Source organism: Chiloscyllium punctatum, chromosome 38, assembly GCF_047496795.1.
Source record: "Chiloscyllium punctatum isolate Juve2018m chromosome 38, sChiPun1.3, whole genome shotgun sequence".
NCBI classification, from domain to species: Eukaryota; Metazoa; Chordata; class Chondrichthyes; order Orectolobiformes; family Hemiscylliidae; genus Chiloscyllium; species Chiloscyllium punctatum.
Window position 1 is genome coordinate 60,967,538 of NC_092776.1, and position 17,763 is coordinate 60,985,300.

Sequence of the window (17,763 nt, forward strand, 5' to 3'; positions counted from 1 at the left end):
ATTCACAAGTTTGTGCTGGATTCCTTAATTAATTCAAATGTCTTTGATTGCTGCCTGTTGATTGTCATTCCCCGATTGTTATTTCTGAAATAATATTTGTCACAGACTTTAAACTGACCAGCCAGTTATTACCTGGAGTGTCAGTATATCCTTTTTTAAGAAAACAAAAAGAATACACTATAGATATTGTTGGCCTATAACTAATCCTCCCAGTTTATCTGCCACTATCTCCCAGTTACACTGATTCTCATTCCTGCTCATTATTGTCCTCATTATCCTACTATGTAGAAGTAGCACAACTAATGTGCACCACAAAAAGGGTGCTGCCATCAAGTGAAAAAAATGTTCTGCTGATCATACAATGTGGTTTATAAATTTCAATGTCAGATAGATGTCAAGTGTATAGGCCTTAGATCCCAAAGACCGGCGGACAGTTCAAACAGCACAGTTCTTCAGCTAGTCATGACAAGGTCTCCAAACAACCAGACTCGCAAAACTCACAAACTTCCAAATTTAGATATAATTCAACAACATTTGCTCAGTGTGTAAAGTCAACAAATTTAGGATTATCTGTTCAGCTCACAATGTGACGCAACTGCACTGGAAACTATATAGATTAATATGGAGGGCCCTATTCCTGCAGACAGGAAGAATATGTACACGTTCTGTGCCTGCTTCAACTCAACAAAATAGACAACACTATTCACTGGTTACTTAGTTAGGTAACGCCTTAACTGGAGACACCCTGTCTAGTTTAAAATTTAAACAAGGCCTAGGAGTTAATTGTCAATTATCAACTGGTGCATTCTCCATGGCATTGCCCCTACCAATCAGTATCCCCTTGCCAATCAACCAGCTCTCTCCTTTCAGAGTGAGAATGGAGGTTTTTCCCTTAATCTAGTATTCTTGTGAATTCTGAATGCAAGACAAAAAACTTTGAGAAAATGTGAATGTTTTCAGCAATACTCAAGTTTTGTACTACTAATATGTCAGCCTTCATTATCAGGGCATTATCCATTTGCCCATCTTTAAAAAAACGCCAAGTACTTGGAAACATAACTTGCAAAGACTTATGCTTCATTAATAAAGCAAAGGAACTCAACAGAAGTTTATTTTTTAAAACGGCAGCCTTTGCAACTGTTTTCGGTCATGTTAAAAGACTGCTTTACATATATGCCAGATCTTGCACACCTTTCAAAGTGAAAGCGTTTTGGTCATATTGCCTCTCATCATTCTTCTAGCTCACTTATGATATCCTGACAATTACCACAATCAACATTATTTACTATATTTGAGTTTTATAAAGTCTGCAAACTTTGACATTATAACCTACAAACCCAAGTCCAAAGCACATAGTTTAAAAAGAAAATGAATATTATGTTGTCTAATGCCTGCCAGTTCAGTGTTTGATGGTCAGATGAGAATATGTTCCATAACCTAGGGAACTGATATTGCCCTACCCGGCTGATGATGAGAATTAAAAAAATACAAAACATTCGGTTTAAACCACCCCCCACCCCCCCACACCGTTACCTGACTGCAGATTGTTCCATCAGCTTTGAAAGATTCCCTAAATGAATGTGCATATTTCCAACTCCCTCATCATGATCGAGTCTGAAGATAGTTTCTAGAGGCAGCCTGGAGAGGTTCCTGCAGGGCAATGAAGAGTTCTAGTCAATGTGATATTATCAATGAAGTAATACATTCTGACTCTGGTACATTTTAAAGCACATAGAGCCAACAGTCTGGAAGTCCTCCATTTATAGAACTCTAACAAAATGATTGAAGTGTGCAAGTCATTATCTATAAAGCTATTTCATCAGGTGTGATCATCGCTGGCAAGATCAGCATTGACTGCCCATTTCAAGCCAATTTTCAAAAGATGGCAGGATAGTGTAGAATCTATTGCGTTCCTGGAGCTAGATTCAACCATGCAGGTGGAAAGTATTCCTTATTAGTGCCTTGTAGATCAGGGCTTCCCCAACTGTGGATCATTCCAGTGAGTCATCCTGAGCATCAACCATCTTCCACTGTATAAGGTATCACTCCAAATAGGAGAGCGCCTTCCCATTTATTCCTATTGACTTGCCAGGGGTCCTTGATGCCAAGGCCAGTCTCTCGCATCTCCTACAATTCAGCTGGTTCATTCATTGGCCAGAAATTCAACTGGACTTACCATATAAATTCAGAAGCTACAGCAGCAGGTTATAGGCTAGGAATATGGAAACAAGTAATTCACATCCTAGCACCCCAAAGCATACCCACCATCCACAGAGGAACCTCAATTATCTGAATGAGTCGGGCAGGAAGTATTTCACTCAGATATGATTATTCAGATAATCAATTTGACCTTAAACAAGGGAAGCCACACTGATCTAACACTGTCCTCAACCAGAGAGTTTGTTTAAATCTATAATTTTGATGAGTCTGCTGTCTGAACAAACTGATCTTTGCATTCTGCAAATTACAGGTTAAACTGAGAAGAACTAAACCCTTACCATCACATAAATATATGAAATCCCAGCATTGAACAAGGTCCCAAACAGCTTCTACAATCACAAGTGCATTTGTCAGTTGCCGCTGAAATCAGCGTCATCATAGAAAGACAGAAGCATCGCCTCGCACACCTGTTTACTTTCTCTGCCATGTTTTTCATGAACGTTCCAGCAAAGTGATGGGAATAAAGCACTTACTTTTGCAAAGGGTTGTGTAACTAACCCTTACGTTTAAAAAAATTTCAGATGCTGTTGCTTGAGGTGCTTGTGGTTTTTGTTTTTGCCAGCGTTTTCACGTGTTCTTCAGTACAGGTAATCCAAATTCACTTACTTCTTTGACGCAATGTTTTTATGGGACCTTGAGATCTTATTCAGACAATCAGATATTCAGATAATTGAGGTTCCTCAGGATAAGGCACAAGCCTCTGTTCAAGAAAGGAAATGGGGATAACCCAGGAAACCAGACTATTGAATCTCAGATCAGTGGTTGGGAAGCTAATGGAAAGTATTCATAGGGATAGCATTTACGTGCATTTGGAAAAGCACGGGTCTAATTACAGACAGTCAGCATGGTTTTCTGCAGAGCAGGTCATGCCTTACTATCTTGAATTTTTCAAGGTAGTAACAGGTGAGTGATGAAGGTAGAGCAATGGATGTTGTCTACATAGATTTTGTTAAGGTTTTCGACTTGGTATTTCATGTCGGCTCATCTAGAAGATTAAGATGCACAGACTCAGAAGGCAGAGGGTAGTGGTGAAAGTGTGCTTTTCAGGCTGGAGGTCTGTGACTATTGGCGTGCAGTGGAGTTGTGGATTATGTAAAAGGGTGTCAAAGGACACAGCAGGATTTAGATCTGTTGCAGATATGAGTGGAGAAATGGTAGATGGAGTTTAATTAGGAAAAGTATAAAGTTAATGGCAGGACCCTGAACAGCTCTGATGTATACAGGGATCTTGGGGTCCAAGTCTATTGTTTCCCTGAAAGGGGCCACACAAGTACTTAGGGTGGTAAAGAAGGCATACAACATGCTTGCCTTTATTGGTCAGGGAATGGAGTTCAAGAGTCATGATGTCACATTGTAGCTTTGAAAAACTTTGGTTAGGGAGTGTTGTGTTCGATTCTGGTCACCACATTACAGGAAGGATATGGAGGCTTTGAGAGGGAACAGAAAAGCCTTTGTAGGATGCTGCCTGGATTAGAGGCTTTGAGCTATAAGGAGAGGCTAAAAAACCTCAGCTTGCTTTCTCTGGAGCAGCAGAGGCTAAGGAGACCTTTGATAGATGTTTCTAAACTTATGAGATGCATAGATCGGGTTAATAGTCAGAATCACTCTCCTTCAAGATTTGAATACTAGGGCATGCATTTAAGGTGAGACGAGGAAAACCTCAAAGGAGGTGTGAGGGACTATTTTTTTAAACAAAGTAATAGGAGTCTGAAATGCTCTGAGAGGAGTTGTAGAGGCAGATACGATAGAGTGCTTTAGGGACTTTTAGATACGCACACAAATATGTAAGCAATGGAAGAACATGGACTGAGGGCAAACAGAAGGGATCAAACTTGGTATCAAGTTTCGCACAGCATTGTGGGCCGAAGGGCCCAATCCTGAGCTGTATTGTTCTACGTTCCATGCAAATCAGGAGTATGATGGAATACTCACCACTTACCTAGAGAAGTGTAGCTCCAATAACACACAAAACATTGCCACCATCATGAAAACAGCCTGCTTGACTGGCACCACTCCTACAAACATCCACCTGCCCCACAACCCATAAGAGCAATACATACCATTTACAATAAATTTGCCAAAGATCCTTCGGCAAACATCTTTCACACCCAAAAGGACAAGGGCAGCACCACCATTGACAAGTTCCCCTCCAAAGCACTCTCATCCTGTCTTGGAAATACAATGGCATTCCTTCAGTGTTGTTGGGTTAAAATCCTGAAACTCCCTTGATAACAGCAACGTAGGGGTACCTACAGTAACATGTATTGCAGTGATTCAAGAAGGCAACTCATTAAAACCTTCTCAAGAGTAACTAGGGATGGACAACTAATGTTGGCCAGCCCGTGATACACACATCCCATGAGTGAACAAAAAGCCAGTACTAAGATCTGGAGCTCTGTCAAGTAGGGAAATTCAAAGCGAGCACATCACTATAGTGTAAAGAGCACATGGGGAGCAACAGTTCAGAGACTGTTTTCTGAAGAATTTCCTACACCAGTATGTTGCTAACCCAATGAAAAGGAGACACTGTCAGATCTGGTTCTTGGGAATGAATTGAGTCAGGCATCAGGACATGAACATTTAGCGGATAGCGATCTGCTTACGGAACAAAGAATGAAAAAAGGTATTGAGATTCTAGTCAAGAATAAAAAAAAAATTCTATATAGCCAACTGGGATCAAACAAATTTCTTGAAGAGTATAGCGAGTTTGGAGGTATTCTTAAGAGGGAAATCAGGAAGGCAAAGAGGGTACATTCTTGGCAGATAAGGTTAAAGGAGATTCTACAAACATATGAAGAGCAAAACAGCAGCGAGGAAGAGAAAGAGAAAGACAGTAGTGTCCCTTAAAGATCAATGAGGTCATCTTTGTGTTGAACCTCAGGAAAAGGGAGAGATATTAAACGAATACTTCATGTCAGATTATAATTTGAAGAAAGAAATGGAGGCTGGAGACCTCCGAGTAAGTGCTGGAGGTCTTAGAAAACAAAGTTAGATAAATCTCCAAAATCTGCTCAAGTGTGCCCCAGGACATGGTGTGAAGTTAGGGAGGAAATTTGAGGTCCCCTATTAGAAATATATTTTCTGTATCATCCGTAACCACAGGTGAGGTGCTGGAGGACTGGAGGATGGCTAGTGCTGTGTCTTTATTTTAAAAAGGATGTAAGTAGAAGCCTGGGAACGACAGACCTGAGAGTCTAAAATCAGTGGTGGGTAAGTCATTGGCAGTGATTCCTAAAGATAGGATTTACATACACTTGGAGAGACAAGGAATAATTAGGGACAGTCAGCATGGTTTTCCAAGAGGAAAATAGTATCTCACAAATGTGATTCAATTTTTTGTGGAAGTAACCAAAAGGATTCATGTGGGTAGAGCAATAGGCTTTGTTAACTTGGAATTTAGTAAAGCCTTTGATAAGGTTCAGCATGGTCGACTAATTAACAAAGTTAGATTGCATGGGATTCAGGGTGAATTTGCCAATTGGATGCAAAATTGGTTTTACAGTAGGAGACAGAAGGTGGGGGTGGACGATCGTTTTTCAAACTGAAGGCCTGTGACTGGCGGTGTTCCACAGGGATCAGTTACTGGGTCCATTTTTGTTTGTTATTTATACAAATGAGTTGGATGAGAATACAGCAGGCATGGTTATTAAGTTTGCAGATGACACCAAAATTGGTGGTATAGTGGGTCGTGAAGGTTGCTGAGTGTACATTAGCTGGCTGAGCTTGAAAGTTGGTTTTCAGATGTTTTGTCACCATATTACGTAACATCATCAATGAGTGTCTCCGGTGAAGCGCTGCTGGTACATCCCGCCTCTCTCTTTATAGGTCTTGGTTTCTTAAGGTGGGTGATGTCATTTCCGTTTTTTTTTTACAAGGGAAGGTAGACGGGATTTAAATCTGTGTTTATTGATGGAGTTCTGGTTAGAATGCCTTGCCTCTAAGAATTTTCGTGTGTGTGTGTGTGTGTGTGTGTGTGTGTGTGTTTTGCCTGTCCTAGGATGGTGTTGTCCCAGTCAAAGTGGTCTCCTCCTTTGTCTGTATGTACAGAAACTACTGATGGCTGGTCGTGTCTTTTGGTGGCCAGTTGGTGCTCATATATCCTGGTGGCTAGTTTCCTGCTAATTTGTCCAGATGTAGTGTTTTTTTTTAAACAGTTCTTGCATGGTTTCTTGTAAACGGTGGTATCTAACAAACGGAGCTGCATCAAGGCATTATTTTAATGAGCTACATCGCAGTGCAGCATCCAGGAATCACAAAAAGCAGAAGAAAAATACCTGTGCAATATTTTCAAGAAAAACGGGTACCCAATAAATACAATCCACCGATTCCTCAGAAACAAACCCAAACAAACAGACACAATGCAACCAAAAACTATAGCCACATTATCTTACATCAAAGACGTATCAGAAATGACTTCCAAACAACTCAGACTCCTTGGCATCCTGATAGTCCACAAACTTACTAGGACTAATGAACCTAAAAGGATCCATTAGATACCACCAGCAAAACTAACAAAAAAAAACAGAAATGACATCACTCACCTTAATACACAAAGACCTATAATGAGACAGGCAGGACATACCACCAACACTTCACGGATATTCTCACTAATGATGTTACCGATTATGGTGACAAAACGTTTGAAAATAAATCTTCAAGCTCAGCTAGCTAACTTACATACTTTCAACCTGAGCTACAAATGTTCCCAAACATCGCTAGTGAAGAATATTATCTAAGATTACAAAGAGATCGAGCTCAATTGGCTAAAAAGTGGCAGATGGAGTTCAATTTGGATAAATTCATTTGTATCGCATTTTGGTAAAATAAATAAGGGCAGGTCTTATACAATTAATGGTCAGATCCTGGATAGTGTTGTGGAAAAGAGAGACCCAGGGTACATAATTCTTTAAAATTTGTGTCACAGGTAGGCAGGTTGGTTCAGGCAGCATTTAGCACACTTGCCATCACTGCTCAGACTTTTGGGTATAGTAACTGGAATGTCAATTTGAGGTTGTACAGAACATTGGTGAGGTCCCTTCTGGAGTACTGTATGCAGTTCTGGTCACCCTATTATAGCAAGGATATAATTAAACTGGAGAGAGTTCAGAAAAGATTTCCGAAGATGTTGCTGGGAATGGAGGGTTCAAGTTTTAAAAAATAGACTAGGAGGCTGGGACTTTTTTCACTGAAGCGTAGGAGGTTGAGGGGTGACCCTATAGAGATTTATAAAGTTATAAGGGGCATAGATAAGCTGAATACAAAAATCATTCCCTAAGATGGGGGCGTTCAAAATTAGGGGGCATACTTTTAAGGTGAGATCCGAAAGATTTAAAAGGGGCATGAAGGGTAACTTTTTCTTTAAAACACAGTAGTGTGTGGATTGAACTGACAGAGAAAGTGATGGATGCAGGCACACTTACGATGGTTAAGACATTGCATAAGTACATGAATCGGAAAGGTTTGGAGGGATAGGGACTAAACACAGGCAAGGTGGGGCTTGTTCAGTTTGGGAACACGGTCAGCGTGGACTAGTTGGACTAAAGGGTCTGTTTCTATGCTGTGTCACCCTCTGACTCTATCACTTTCATCCCTCTCTCTTGTGGTGGCATGGTGGCTCAGTGGTTAGCACGAGGGCCCAGGTTCGATTCCAGCCTCGGGCAACTGTCTGCGTGGAGTTTGTACATTCTCCCCGTGTCTGCGTGGGTTTCCTGCGGGTGCTCCAGTTTCCTCTCAGTCCAAAGATGTGCAGGTCAGGTGAATTTGGCCATGTGAAATTAACAATAGCGTTACATGCATTAGTCAGAGGGAAATGGGTCTGGGTGGGTTACTCTTCAGAGGGTCAGTGTGGACTGGTTGGGCTGAACGGCCCGTTTCCATATTGTAGGGAATCTAATCTAATCTATCCAATCCACTCACCTCACCCCCACCATCCACAATCTCATCTTCAGCATAAATACCTAGCTTTTCCTAGCTGTTATCAGTTCTCATGAGGAATTACAGAACTAGAAACATTAACTGCTTTCTCCTCACAGATCCTGTCAGACCTGCTGCGTGTCACCAGAAATTTCTGCTTTGTTTCACATAGAGTCATAGAGATGTAGAGCATGGGAATAGACCTTTTGGTTCAACCTGCCTATGCCAACCAGATATCCCAACCCAATCTAGTCCCACCTGCCAGCACCCGGCCCATATCCCTCCGAACCCTTCCTATTCATATACCCATCCAAATGCCTCTTAAATGTTGCAATTGTACCAGCCTCCACCACATCCTGTGGCAGCTCATTCCATACACGTACCACCCTCTGCGTGAAAAAGTTGTCTCTTAGGTCTCTTTTATATCCTTCCCCTCTCACCCTAAACCTCTAGTTCTGGACTCCCCGACCCCAAGGAAAAGACTTTGCCTACTTACCCTATCCATGCCCCTCCATTTTGTAAATGTCTATAAGGTCACCCCTCAGCTTCTGAAGCTCCAGGGAAAACAGCCCCAGCCTGTTCAGTCTCTCCCTATAGCTTAAACCCTCCAACCCTGGCAACATCCTTGTAAATCTTTTCTGAACCCTTTCAAGTTTCACAACATCTTTCCAATATGAAGGAGATCAGAACTGCACGCAATATTCCAACAGTGGCCCAACCAATGTCCTGCACAGCCACAACATGACCTCCCAGCTCCTATACTCCGTACTTTGACCAATAAAGGAAAGCATACCAAACGCCTTCTTTACTATCCTATCTCTCTGCGAATCCACTTTCAAGGAGCTATGAACCTGCACTCCAAGGTCTCTTTGTGCAGCAACACTCCCTAGGACCTTACCATTAAGGTGTATAAGTCCTACTAAGATTTGCTTTCCCAAAATGCAGCACCTCGCATTTATCTGAATTAAACTCCATCTGCCACTTCTCAGCCCATTGGCCCATCTGATCAAGATCCTGTTGTAATCTGAGGTAACCCTCTTCGCTGTCCACTACGCCTCCAATTTTGGTGTCATCTGCAAACTTACTAACTGTACCTCTTATGCTCACATCCAAATCATTTACGTAAATGACGAAAAGTAGAGGAGCCAGCACCGATCCTTGTGGCACTCCACTGGTCACAGGTCTCCAGTCTGAAAAACAACCCTCCACCACCACCCTCTGTCTTCTATCTTTGAGCCAGTTTTGTACCCAAATGGCGAGTTCTCCCTGTATTCCATGAGATCTAACCTTGCCAATCAGTGTCCCATGGGGAACCTTGTCGAACCCCTTACTGAAGTCCACATAGATCACATCTACTGCTCTACTTCTTCAAAAACCCAATCAAGCTTGTGAGACATGATTACCCTCACACAAAGCCATGCTGACTATCCTGAATCAGTCCTTGCCTTTCCAAATACACATACATCCTGTCCCTCAGGATTCCCTCCAACAACTTGCCCACCACAGAGGTGAGGTTTACCGGTCTATAGTTCCCTGGCTTGTCCTTACCATCCTTCTTAAACAATGGCACCAAGTTAACCAACCTCCAGTCTTCTGGCACTTCACCGGTGACTATTGATGATACAAATATCTCAGCAAGAGGCCTAGCAATCACTTCTCTAGCTTCCCACAGACTTCTCAGGTACACCTGATCAGGTCCAGGGGATTTATCCACACTTACCCGTTTCAAGACATCCAGCACTCTGTAATCTGGACATTTTGCAAGATGTCACCATCTATTTCCCTACAGTCTATATCTTCCATATCCTTTTCCACAGTAAATACTGATGCAAATCTGCACTTGTTTGCTTTATTATATAAATATAGAGGGCCAGGATCTCAACATGAAAAAATGTTATGAAGTCAAAGGCATTTACTGTACCTTTAAGAGACATAGAATGCTGTTCTGAACTGAGAGCTGACAAGCACCAGTGTATGGCTGGATGACAGTCCCACAATATACTAGAAAATTGAAAATATGTAACATTTGGCTATGAAGGGGAAATCTGAATTTTCGTTGCTGTTTTGACAACAATTCAAACTTAACCACTTTAAACGATGCCCCAGGATGCTAAAACCTAATTGAATTTGAATGCATTGTTTTGTCAACATCAAACTAATGAGATGATCCAATGTTGGCGGGGGGGGGGGTGGGGGGTTATACAAATGCAGGCATTTTGAGAATTGGTCACCAAGCTACTGCTGTAGGGAGAGAAAAACTCCTGGAGAACTAAATGCCCATCTTGCTCCTAGGGAAATTAGGAGACACTCCATCAAAGGTACCTTTTCACATGAAACATACTCACAGTAAGAAGAAAGACAACAATCCAGGAAAATCAGCAGCCAGAAGAGTGAAGACACAGAAGACAACAGAGACTGCGTGGTTTTGAAATTAAGTTGATGTAATTTTAATAAGTGTCTTACTGGAACAGTATATTGTTAGAATTGGATGCAGATAGAAAGCAGTTAAGAGAAAGGGAGGCTTAGATTTGTGAATAGTTTTTGTTTAATCTTCACTTTTAGAGTTAGAAAATACATTTACTTTAAATAGTGGAATCTGGGAGTTCTGAGTCAGATTTTAACAGACTACGAGGCGAGGTGAGCTTTTCTGGATGTTTGGTTTAATTAACAGAGAGGTTCACCTCCGTGTTGTAACAAAAGCTAATATAAAAAAAGTAAGAGGAAATATGAAAAGATAGTGGCAGTTAACATATATGCAAACCCATACAGACTGTCAGAATGGCCACATAGGTGGCAATGAAATATGAAGCATTTCACTTCTTACGAAGGACACGGAAAGGCAAATCAAAATGCCTTTCTAAAACAGGAAATGGGTCTTGGGTATATATATATTTTTTATATATATATATACACACACACACACACAACAATCATTGAAATTGGCAGCGTAGGTTGAGAGAGCGCAGTTAATAATACACAAGGAATTCCTGGATTTATCAATAAGAATAATAACGTGCTTCTTTTCATGCTTATGTCAAATATGTTTTAAATGCTGATTCAGCCTCAACTGGAATAGTAGATTCAATTCTGGAAACACTTCAGGCAGGATGAGACTTTAAGAGGATCCTGAAACAATTCATAAGAATTGTTCCATGATGAGCTGGCAGTACATGAAGATTGGAGAAATTGCGACTCTTCCCTTAGAGGTTGGAAGGAGATATAATAGGAGTATTTAATTTCATTATGGCTTGGACAGGGTTGATAGAAGGAACTGATCAAGAAGCAAAGTGTTCAGATTTGAGATAATTGCCAAAAATAAAAATAGTGATCTGAAGTAACCTTTTCCCCTCAGTGGTTATGATGTGGAGTGAAGTATCTGAAAATGCGATGGAGACAGATTTAATTGTAGTTTCCAAAAGGAAACTGGATCATTATCTGACAAGGACAAAGTTTCAGGCCTGCAGGGAAAAGGCAAGGTAGTGACAATGGGTGAATAGCTCCTTTGGAGGACCAATAGATGCAGTGGACCAAATGGCTGCCTCCTTCGCTGTAACAATTCTCAGATTCTATAATGAAGTGGTAATTGACCAGGGTGAAGCTGCTTTTTGTGCACAAGATATACCTGGACAACTTTCCATAATGTAGCTGTTGCAACCGCAAGTCACTGGACAATTCCAGAGGCCAAATCTGGGCACATGGGCTCAAACTTAACCAATCCAAATAATTAAATCTGGAATTAAAAGCGTGTCTCCCTAACAGTGACACAACAAATATCATCAATAGTTGCAAAACAAAAATCTGATTCACTTTTAGGGAAGAAAACCTGACACTTTTAGATGGCATGTTGCAGTGAGGACATAAGGAATCTGCAAGATGATATAGATAGGTTGAGTGAGTCATCTTAAATTTAGCAGATGGAGTTCAATGGAGGAAAGTGTGAACTACTGCACTTTAGAAGAATCATAAATCAGACCATTATTTACATGGATAGAGACTCCCAGAGAGTGCATCACAGGAGGTTGTGAGCATTCTTGTACCTGTAACACAAAACATTAGCATGTAGGTGCAGCAAGTAATTAAGGCAGCAAATGGAATTTTGGGTTTTAATGTTGAAGGGGTTGAAGTAGATAAGTTTTTGTACAAATGCACAGGTGAGGACTGGAGTAGTGCACTGTTCTGGTCCTCATAATGAAAAAGAAAAAAAAAACTGGCATTAGAAGCAGTTCAAAACAGATTTACCAGATTGCTCCTGGGATGAAAGGGGGAGAAGAACACGCAACATTTTAAATCATGTCCAGACAGGCTTGAGGGTTTGAATAGCCTACTCCTACATCCATTTCTTGTGTTATGTTCTTAACTGGTCTGGTCTAGTCTGGTCCACACGTAAAATTAGATCCACAGCATTGCAATAGACAACAAACGGTCACCTGAAGTAACCTTGCAAGGCAATCAGTTGCTGTCTCGAGTAGTATTGTATTGTAGTTACATGAAGCACTATATTTTTACATTTGCTTTTCTAGTTGGTTTCTACAGACTGATTCCCTACACAAAACGACATACCATAAAATCCCAGAAGTGATAAATCCCATTCAAAGTTCTCCTATTGGACTTCAGGTTTAGTACTTCTAACAGAATCCTGACATGAATGGATCCCTTACCGATCTAATATACATGTGATCTCAAATGAGCAGACATCAGTGACATATCCAGAAGAGACAGCAAGCAGCATTTTCTTCTGACCACTAACAACCACTCTGTCTCCAACCATTAGCGTAGTTTTCGATATTGACCCAGCTCTCCGTGTGAATTTGTGCTCATACTGTCCATCAGCAATGGTCTGGATGCAATCACTGCGCACAAGGTTAGCAACACAGCATCCCTGCAGTTCCCTATTGAAATAAAATAATCCAAGTACAAACATTAAACAAGTTCTTCGCATACTTGGAAAATTCTCTCATAAAAAAAGACCATAAAACCATAAGACATAGGAGTGGAAGTAAGGCCATTCGGCCGATCGAGTCCGCTCCACCATTCAATCATGGCTGATGGGCATTTCAACTCTACTTACCCGCACTCTCCCCGTATCCCTTCATTCCTTGTGATATCAAGAACTTATCAATCTCTGCTTTGTAGACATTTAATGTCCCAGCCTCCACTGCTCTCCATGGCAATGGATTGCACAGGCCCACCACTCTCTGGCTGAAGAAATGTCGCCTCATTTCCATTCTAACTTGACCCCCTCGAAGGCTGTGTCCACAGGTCCTAGTCTCCCCACCTAATGGAAACAAATTCCCAGTGTCCACCCTTTCTAAGCCATGCATTATCTTGCAAGTTTCTATTAGATTCCCCCCTCAACTTTCTGAACTCTAATGAATACAATCCCAGTATCCTCAGCCGTTCATCGTATGTTAGGCCTACCATTCCAGGGATCATCCGTGTGAATCTCCGCTGGACGCGCTCCAGAGCTAGTATGTCCTTCCTGTGGTGTGGGGCCCAAAACTGGACACATTATTCTAAATGGGGCCTAACCAGAGCTTTATAAAGTCTCAGTAGCATACTGCTGCTTTTACATTCCAACCCTAGAGATAAATGACAACATTACATTTGTTTTCTTAACCACAGACTCAACCTGCAAGTCAACCTTTAGAGAATCTTGCACCAGTACTCCCAAGATCCCTTTGTAAGTTGGCTTTATGAATTTTCTCACTGATTAGAAAATAGTCCACGCCTGTATTCTTTTTTCCAAAGTGCAAGACCTCCCATTTGCTCACGTTGAATTTCATCAGCCATTTCTTGGATCACTCTGCTAAACTGTCTAAATCTTTCTGAAGTCTCCCCACCTCCTCAGAACTACCTGCCTGTCCGCCTAACTTCGTATCATCGGCAAACTTTGCTAGAATGCCCTCACTCCCTTCATCCAGATCATTAATATATAGTGAACGGCTGCGGCCCTAAAACCAAACTCTGCAGGACACCACTGTTCACTAGCTGCCATTCCAAAAAAGAACCTTTTATGCCAACTCTCTGCCTTGTGTCAGACAACCAATCCTCAATCCATACCAGTAGCTCACCTCGAACACGATGGGCCCTCACCTTACTCAGCAGCCTCCCGTGAGGCACTTTATCAAAGGCCTTTTGGAAGTCTAAGTAGATAACAACCACTGGGTTTCCCTGGTCTAACGTACTTGTTACATCTTCAAAGAATTCTAACAGGCTTGGCAGGCATGACCTCCCCTTACTAAATCCATGCTGACTTGTTCTAATCCGATCCACTTCCAAGAATTTAGAAATCTCATCCTTAACAATGGATTCTAGAATTTTACTTAACCGAGGTTAAGCTAATCGGCCTATATTTTTCCAACTTTTGTCTTGATCCTTTCTTGAACAAGGAGGTTACGACAGATTTTCCAATCATCTGGGACTTTCTCTGACTCCAGTCATTTTTGAAAGATTACAACCAACGTCTCCGTTATTTCCTCAGCCACCTCCCTCAGAACTCTAGGATGTGGCCCATCCAGGCCAGGAGATTTATCAATTTTTAGACCTTTTAGCTTTTCCAGCACGGTCTCTTTTGTAATGGCTACCATACTCAACTCTGCTCCTGGACTCTCCTTAATTGATGGGATATTACTCATGTCTTCCACTGTGAAGACTGATACAAAGTATTTATTAAGTTTTTCAGCCATTTCCTTATCTCCCATCACTAGCCTTCCTGCATCAATTTGGAGTGGCCCAATTTCTACTTTTGCCTCTCATTTGTTTCTTATGTATTGAAAGGAACTTTTACTATCATTTTGAATATTACTGGCTAGTTTACCTTCATATTTGATCCTCTCCTTCCTTATTTCTCTCTTTGTCATCCTCTGTTTGTTTTTATAGTCTTCCCAACCTTCTGACTTCCCAGTGCTCTTGGCCACTTTATAGGCTCTCTCTTTTTCTATGATACATTTCCTGACTTCATTTTGTCAGCCATGGCTGTCTAATTCCACCAACCCCCTGCCCCGGATAACCTTTCTTTTCTTTGGGATGAACCTCTGTACTGCTATTATAAAACAAATGGAGAATCTCCCCCAAAGCCTTCTCAATACTGACACTCAAAACTCAAAGTTCTCATTTTCAACAACGCAACAGTTTTCTCTGGTGAGAAGAAAAATTGACCAGGGATCCTGATCAACAGCCAAATCGAATACCAGGTTCAGGGATGCTAGAATTTGGCACATTGTTCAACTGACGAATAACCATTTGGACACTACATTCATCAGAGATCAATATTGAAAACATCTCCAGCAAGACGTGGTGTTTCAGTCCTGGGGACTTGACATCACTTATGTAGACACAGTACTCAGCAGTTTAAGGTGTAATCTGGATCACTGGAGTGGAGATCCACTTACTGGAACAAAGCAAACATCTGAAAGAATATGACACCTACCAAAATTCAGATAAAAAGCTAATCATTTTGAAGCTAAATGCGGTAGCTTAAACATTAGATCTTGAACATTATGATCAGGTGTAGAATATATAAAATAAAGAATATAATCAGCAACATTCTAGATCTTTAGTAAATAAATTGAGACCTAAAGATTCTCAGAAGTGTTGACCGGAAAGTCATTGAAAATTCACCGTTTCTAATTATAAATAAATCAAAGAACTGCAGATGCAAGAAATCTAAACAAAACAAAATTGCTGGAAACACTCATCAGGTCTGGCAGAATCTGTGAAGAGACAGCAGAGTTAACATTTTGGGTTCAGTGATCGTTCTTCACAAGTTGAATTGAGTTCAGAACTTGAAACTGCTGAGTTTTTCTAGCAATTTGTTTTGGTTTCTGTTTGCAACACTGACTCTATACCAGATATGCAGTCCTAAATTAAACACAAACCACAGGAAAACCCTAATTGTTCCAAACTTTGGAATTCTGGATAAACTGAAATCTGATTTCCACAAATCCCCTCCTGCATCAGCCTGTGAAGGTCATGCACCAAGCTCCACCTCACACACCAAACACTAAAGCCATCACATCTGGCCACTAAGTTCTACACCCACCAGCAGCCCACACAAAGACACTTCACATCACAAGGTTCTTGGATACTGTGGATTCTTTCTCACCTTTCCTCTGCAGAGCGCAGCCAAATGTTTCTCAGTACTCCCTTCTTATCAACTGCTTGTGTCTCCAGAACACACAGCAAGTACCAGAGCCGGAAGTATTGCAAGTGTACAAGTTTCAAGTGCTCAGTATCTTGTTGCAGAATTGGTTTCACATCTGCAGGTACAGAATTGTCCTCCAAATCCTGCTCCACTGCCCTGTAGAAAAGAGAACAGCTTAATCCATCAGAGTACAATATCCAATTTACAATCTCATCATATTCACAGAGGAATTTCTTCTCTCAGAGGTAATAAATCTGGGGAATTCTTTACCAAAGAGGGATGTGGAAGCTGGGTTAAGTACTGTATATCCAAGGCTGAGAGACAGATCTTTAAACCAGCAAGGAAATCACAGGGTAAAGGAAAACAAGGGTGGGATTGAAGATTATCAGATCAGCCATGATCGAATTGAATGGTGGAGAGGTTCTAAAGGCCAAATAACATACTTGTGCTTCAACATTTTTTGGTCATTTCACCTTTCTGCCCTTCAGTATGCAGTTCATCTACTACATTTGAAATTTCACAGCTTTACAACATAAATTTGATTCCTTGGTGATGTGGAATCAGACATGAGCACTTCTGCTTGGGAATAAGGATACTGGAGTCAGCCTGGTTCATACCAACATAAAATTTGAATACCTAAGTCACTGATAATCAAATTAGGGAAGTGACTTGTCGTTGAAGAACTAGCATAGGAAAGAGGGCTTCCATTTCATGGAACACTAGCACCAGGCTGGAACGATGATTCTTGTTAAAAGAATAATTAGGGCAATCACAGCGAATTAAAGTTAGTAAGTTTGTTGTAAGGCTAAAGCAAAAAAGGTAGTGTAAGCAACAGTTGAAGATCGAACTGAAGTGTACAGTAACAATCAGAAGTTGTGCTTTAGGCCCCACTATTACAGGAGAGAGAAATTCATTTTAAGTATTCATCCAGATGCTCCTTAAAATGTTGCAAGCATACCTGCCTCCACCTTCAGGCAGCACATTCCGCATTTCCACTAAATATGGGGTGAAAAATGTTCACTCAGATCCCCACTAAACCACTTAGTCCAAATGTTCAACTTATTCCCTCTGGTCTTAGACTCTTCTGCCATGGAGAGAAGACTCTCACAGTCTACTCTATGCTTCTCATAATTAGGTATACAGTCTGTTCTGATAGTACGCGAAAAATCACAACGCCAGGTTATAGTCCAACAGGTTTATTTGGAAGTACAAGCTTTCGAAGTGTGCTCCTTCATCAGATAGCTCGTGGAGTAAGATCATAGGACACACCACTTATGACCCTGCCCCACGAGCTACCTGACGAAGGAGCAGCGCTCCAATACCTTATACTTCCAAATAAACCTGTTGGAATGTAACCTGGCGTTGTGTGATTTTTGACTTTGTCCACCCCAGTACCTCTGCATCATGGCTGATAGTTCCGTTCTCGTGCAATCTCACATTATAAGAAAGTTGTGCAATAGCCACATCATTTAAAGGGTGTAGGTTTG

At 41.2% G+C, this 17,763-nt stretch overlaps 1 protein-coding gene across 2 annotated transcripts in view; it reads right to left on the reverse strand.

Annotated features, from left to right (window-relative positions):
- The window catches only part of dna2 (DNA replication helicase/nuclease 2), a 112,064-nt gene that overhangs the window by 25,775 nt on the left and 68,526 nt on the right, over positions 1-17,763 (reverse strand). The window contains exons 10-12 of one of the 2 annotated variants that reach the window (XM_072557994.1): positions 16,238-16,432; positions 12,792-13,022; positions 1,534-1,650 (exon numbers count right to left, since the gene is read on the reverse strand). In XM_072557994.1, the coding sequence (XP_072414095.1) occupies positions 1,534-1,650; positions 12,792-13,022; positions 16,238-16,432 (543 nt within the window). The remainder of the gene's footprint in view (positions 1-1,533; positions 1,651-12,791; positions 13,023-16,237; positions 16,433-17,763) is intronic. The other variant, XM_072557995.1, reaches the window with a different exon arrangement.